This window comes from Loxodonta africana, chromosome 7, assembly GCF_030014295.1.
Source record: "Loxodonta africana isolate mLoxAfr1 chromosome 7, mLoxAfr1.hap2, whole genome shotgun sequence".
In the NCBI taxonomy this organism is placed as follows: Eukaryota; Metazoa; Chordata; class Mammalia; order Proboscidea; family Elephantidae; genus Loxodonta; species Loxodonta africana.
The window spans coordinates 76,324,121-76,330,659 of NC_087348.1; the positions used below are offsets into that span (position 1 = coordinate 76,324,121).

Below are 6,539 nucleotides of genomic sequence, written 5' to 3' on the forward strand. Positions count from 1 at the left end.
TTACTTTGCTGATGGATCTGAATGCTTTTAACAGCAGACAAGCTCAGAACGTACAGCTGGAAAACTTGGAGTTGTGCGCTAACATAGCCACTAGCTGGGTGATCCTGTGCAAACTCTTAAAATTTTTAGGTTACACTTCATTCAGCTGTACAGAGGCATGTGTGTCTGAAAACACTGCACATCATACAGTCCATGGTCCCATGATTTTTTTTTTTTTTAAATGGAAAGCAGCACTACTTTTGTGTATTTCCCCCTATTGGTTTTAACGGAGCTCTGGTGGTGAGTGGTTAAGAGCTTGGCTGCTAACCAAAACATCAGCAGTTCAAATCCACTAGCTGCTCCTTGGAAACCCTATAGGGTGGTTCTACTCTGTCCTATAGGGTTGCTACGAGTTAGAAATAACTCGCCCCTAACTTTTTTTTTTTTTTAATGGTTTTAAAAACCCCAAACTCAGACTCTTGCAGCACTGGACAACAAGTCGGATACAGGCAGGTGAGTCAGAGGACATGACTCTGGACATGGGCTCTTGGTTTTTGTCAGGTGGTGGCTGCAGTTGGGGCTGTGGGTCCCTGGCTGCTCCTGCAGTTCAGGCTGGCAGACCATCAGGTCTGGCTGGGGGCGCTCTGCCCTCTGCCGCCTGACTTCCTCAGTTCCTCTGACTCAGCTCCACCTCATATTCCCCAAAGTATTGAATGGAGTTTCTTAAACTAACAAGCAAATACTTATAAAATGAACAGGCTGAATGAATGAAGATAGTTATCTTTTATATATGAACTTTAGTATCCCTTAAGGTGAAATATCAAAGTGAATGAAAAACAAATATTTAGTTATGAGAAATTTACTTTATTATACCCCAATAATTATCAAATCAAAGTACACTAACACCTATAAAAATAAATAGGCCACTTGGGAATTGACAGAACCCTTAAGACTAGTTACGCGTATATGATTTGAACAGTTCAGTTTCCACTGGAGAATGTGAAAATGATCTTTGGTGCTTTGAATTCACATTTGAATCTTCAGAGGTTTGTCCCCAAAGGCAAACAATCACAGAAAGATAGCAGGGTTGCTGTGTAAATACATTGACTTTGGATTTATCACTGAAAGATGAACAAATTATTTCAAGAGGTAGGATTTCAGCATCTGTGAGTACCTGATGTATTCGTTATAATTCACCACTGAGAACGCTTTTCTGTCTAAGATCATGTCTGTATTCACAAGCCACAGTTGCGGTAACCAGGCAGATGTAATCAAGCAGTCAGCTAGCAAGTAACTCTGAATTCACTTAAGTTTCCAGTCAGGTTAGTGTAAAATTATGAGCTTAATTCAAATTACTAGGACTCCTTATTTATCCACCCATAAGTCCAGAAACTACCTACATGTGACATTCAGCCACAGTGCTAATTTATTCATTACCTTCTAGATTCTTTGGAGATTCATTATTTTAACCATCTTTGCAGAAAGATTTACTTTATTTATAGATCTGAGTGCTCTAGGATCACAGTCAACAAGATACAATGGACAAAGCCCAGGATAAAAAGCCAGAAAATTTACAGATGAGGGTCAACCTGGCCACTAGCTGGGTGATCCTGGCTAAACTTCTTAACTTGTGAGGCTATACTATATTATTTCATTCTACAATACTCCAATTAGAACACATTGTTAGAGTAGAAAATGATTTGATTTGTTTGAATAATTGCATTTTAATTACATCCTGAGTATTGGTCATGTAGTGTTTTGTATGGTGATTCAATTAATATTTCACACTCCCTGACAAAACAATAATATTTTAACTACAAATATTTAATAAATTTTCAAAAGACAACTATTCCCTAATTTGAAATTCCTGTGTTGTCTTAATATCAAGAATAATTGTATTTCTCCTTTAAAAAAATGTTCTTGTTTAACTGATAGACTTTCTGAACTACGTAACTAACTAGACATCTCTTTTATATATTAGCTATGAGAAACCAAAGAGGTTAATCTCTTATTAACTAACTTACAGGTATACTCAACTTCATCGATATAATTATTCAATGTCATTTATGTTACAGTTACTAAAGAAATGGACTGGATTCAAACTCTGGGGTTCATATCCTGATTCCACCACTTCGTATACAACTTAAGGTAAGTTACTTAATTTTTCTGCTATCAGTTTCCTTATCTGTGAAATGGGAGTAACAAAATACTTAATATTACTTCATGGAAATTAAAACAGAAGTATGTATATAAAATGCTTAGTCCTGTGTCTGTTGTTTAGTAAACATTAAATAAATATTAGCGATTATGCTAGTTTTCAGTATGTAATCCTGTATTTATACATTCTTTTTTGTACTTACTAGTCCTTTCATTATTTGCATAAGTCTTATGTTTTCCAATCTTACATTTAGAGGTACCTGGAATGCACTATTGAAAAAATAATATTAGAAAGAAAAAAAATACATTATTTCAACCAAGTTATCTGATGCTTTTAATAACAGTGATTTAAACCTAGAGAGGGACTCATCACTGCATATAAATATATACATTTTTCTGGGGCTTTAAGTAAACATTAAATTTTTAAAAACGAAACTTGAATAATTTGTTTATAAAGACTTCCATGTATGTATTTACAAAAATGAAACCATGAAATTCATAGCTTCTTTAATGCAATATTTTCAAAACAGGCCCTTTTTGAACCAGCTTTTTTACATCGTCTCATGGATTCCCTGGTGGATGAGAACCACACTGCAGTGACAGAGTTCATTTTATTGGGCTTAACAGAAGATCCTACCCTTCGTGTCACCCTCTTTGTGGTCATCCTGTGCATCTATCTGGTGACCATATCTGGCAATCTCAGCACAATCATCCTTATCAGAATCTCTTCTCAGCTCCATCATCCTATGTATTTTTTCCTGAGCCACTTGGCTTTTTCTGACATAGGCTATTCATCTTCTGTCACACCCAATATGCTTATAAACTTCCTGGTGGAGAGACATACAATCTCCTATCTCGGATGTGCCATCCAGCTTGGTTCAGTTGTTTTCTTCGGGTCAGCTGAGTGCTGTCTTCTGGCTGCCATGGCTTATGATCGCTTTGTAGCAATCTGCAACCCACTGCTTTATTCAACTGAAATGTCCACGCAAGTCTGTGTCAAGCTATTCTCTATGGCTTATGTATGTGCTTTTCTCAATACTTGTTGTTGTACTATTTGCTTTGATTCGTTATGCTTCTGTGGACCAAATCAGGTTAATCATTTTTTCTGTGATTTTGCTCCTTTAGTTGAACTTTCCTGTTCTGATGTCAGTATCCCTGCAGTGGTCCCTTCATTTTCTTCTGGCTCCATCATTGTGGTCACAGTGTTTATCATAGCCATCTCCTACGTCTACATCCTCATCACCATCCTGAAGATGCGCTCCACTCAGGGCCACCACAAGGCCTTCTCCACCTGCACCTCCCACCTCACTGCAGTCACTCTCTACTATGGGACCATTACATTCATTTATGTGATGCCCAAGTCCAGCTACTCTACTGACCAGAACAAGGTGGTGTCTGTGTTTTACACGGTGGCAATCCCCATGTTGAACCCCCTCATCTACAGTCTCAGGAATAATGAGATTAAGGGTGCTCTCAAGAGACAGCTTGGTAGAAAAATATTTCCTTAACAAAACTTCTTTTTTTGTGGGATTTGATGCAATAATATACCATTAATGTAATATTAAAAGAAACTTGGTTCCTGTGGGCAAAATATATCTGCATATAATTAGCCAGTATGAGGCTTCATAGTATACCTGGGGGTGGATCTTCAGACAGTAAATCAGAGAAAATAATGAGTTAACTTTAATGAAATTAAATTAAATTTATAATTAGGAAACACAAATTGGTTTGCATGAAAAAAATCTTAATCTGCTGAGAATCCTTTTTAATACATATTCATACATGATTTTTCAAAAGCAACTCTATGTCATAAGTCAAGGTTATTGTACTTCCAAAACTTTAAAGCTGTGTTCATGTTCAACATCAGGTTATGCTGAGATGAGCCTGATAACCCTAGTTTTGCCTTGGCTGAGCACCTTCTGAGGGGAAATAACAAAGTGGAACCAGGCAGTAAAATTGCTAAAGACACTGTGCTTATAGAAAGGTTATCTGCTGGGGATGGTCTTTGTGGACTCATAAAATTCCAGCTGTTTTTCTGGGTTCTAACTCTAGCCTTGGATTGAAGCCCTGGTGATGCAGTGGTTAAGAGCTCAGCTGCTAACCAAAAGGTCAGCAGACTGAATCCACCAGGTGCTCCTTGGAAATCCTATGGGGCAGTTCTACTTTGTCCTACAGGGTCACTATGAATTGGGTCATTATGAGTCAAAATTGACTCCATGGGGATGGGTTTGGAGCCCTGGTGGCACAGTGGTTAAGTGCTTGGCTGCTAACCCGAAGCTTGGGAGTTTGAATCTACCAGACACTCCTTGGAAAACCTATAGGGAAGTTCTACTCTGTCCTACAGGGTCAATATAAGTTGGAATTGACTTGACAGCAATGGGTGGTGGTAGAGTCTAAGAGTAAGAGAGCACCCTGACTAATGTGTGAGTTGTTCAATCAGATCAGAAGACATGACTTACGCTGAGGGAATGAGCAGGGTTCCCAAAGTCATCAGGGACTGAGCAGAGCAAAAGCAGAAAAGGATTTCTAGGAGAATCCGGGAAGCTTGATAAAACTGAGGAAGAAACTCTTGGAGGAATTTGTTTATGATCAGGCTCACATCCTGTTCTTAAAACTCCAGGGGACTGAACTCTTTCCCAGCCAAAATAGTGACTGTGTCTCAAACAGGCCAAATTTACCCCTATTTGCAGATGACTCCTACATTTATTTTTGTTTCCTGCCTCTACTTAAGGATTCAGACACAAATTGCATCTTTTTGCAAATAGAAACACAGGGAATTCCTTATTCAGGGTTCTGTAGAAAAACAGAACCAGTAGAGAAAGAAAGAGACACCAGTACTTTGAACCTTCTGTTCCAGCAACTGCAGGATTGGTAATTTTAAGCAACTCTCACGGTGAATACAACTAAAGCGAGAGGGATTTATCTAGCTGAATTGGCTCACATGATTATAGGAGGTAAACTCGTTGCTTTTGATCGATTGAGAATCATGGCGATGCCATGTGTTATAGACTAGAATTGCTCTATATGGTTTTCTTAGCTGTAATCTTTATGCAAGGAGACTGCCAGGTCTTTCCTCCACAACACTGTTGGGTGGGTTGGAACCATCAACCTTTAGGTTACTAGCTGAAAGCAAAGTGTTTGCACCACCCAGGGTCATATATATATTCTGTAGTACATATAAATAACTTCATTGCCGACGAGTTGATTCTGACAGAACTGCCCCATAGAGCTTCCAATGCTGTAATCACTATGGAAGCAGACTGTCACATCTTTCTTCCACAGAGCAGCTAGTGGGTTTGAACTGCCAACATTTTAGTTAGTAGCTGAATGCTTAACCGCTGTGCCACCAGAGAGACAGAGAGAGAGATTGATTTTGAGAACCTGGCTCACAGAATTAGGCAGGACAGGAAGTCCAAAATCTGTATGTGAAGTAAAAGGTTAGAAATTCTAGCAATGTTGTCTATTTACAATGTGGAAGCTGAATCCTTCTTCAGGAAACTACAGTTTGGTCTTAAGTCCTTCAAATGACTGGATGAAGCACATTCACATTGTAGAGGGTAATCTGCTTAGTTTAAGGTCAACTGATGAAATGTTAATCACATGTAAATACCTTTATAGCAACCTCTAGACTACTGTTTGTCCAAACAACCGGGCACCATAGGCTATTCATGTTGACATGAAATTAATCATCACAGGCCATTAATCATTTCATTCATTCAAAATTATACTGACTACTTCTAATATATCTGGTACTGTGTGGGCTATTGGAAATATAAGTGACAAACAAAGGTGTCTGCATTCCTGGAATTAATATTCTAGTAGAGGAGACAGATGAAAAGAGTAACAAGTACATGATATAGAGTGTTAGAAGTTGGTGAGTGCAATGGAGAAAGAACAAGCAAAGCAGAGTATGGGAGACTGACATGTCAGTGTAGACCTTGCAGAGAAGGTAACATCTGAGCAAAGGACTGAGGTAGGTAAAGACAGTTCATGCCAGCTGTGGTGTTGCCTGTGTACTCAAATGCAGTTGACCACTGAGGCTTCTGTTCCAGCAATGGGAGGCTTGATAATTTTAATCAACTTTTATGGTGAACACAACTAAATAAGATTGATGAAACATTAAATATATCATAAAATCACATTAGAGCTTACAGGATAAAAAGTGACAACACAAATAAACTGTGATTACCCAGAGAAGTGAGCTCGGCACTCACAAATGCTTTCATAAAGAGGAGATTTGACAAGCAGAAGAAAAAGCTAAGTACTGGGGCTGTGGGTTTAGTGTTCTTTTGCAGTGAGAGAGGCAGAAGTCAAAGCCTAGAGCATGTCCAGGTGAGAAGTCGAATTCATACACCTCATATACACCGTGATGGTAGGGAGAAACATGAATGAAACAAGCCTTT

General features: G+C 38.6%; 1 protein-coding gene across 1 annotated transcript; it reads left to right on the forward strand.

The window, feature by feature from the left end:
• Positions 1-2,699: 2,699 nt before the first annotated feature.
• Positions 2,700-3,644, forward strand: LOC100673095 (olfactory receptor 5P6-like). The gene has a single exon (XM_003412184.2). It carries the CDS (start codon positions 2,700-2,702, stop codon positions 3,642-3,644), a length of 945 nt encoding a protein of 314 aa, XP_003412232.2.
• Positions 3,645-6,539: the final 2,895 nt, after the last annotated feature.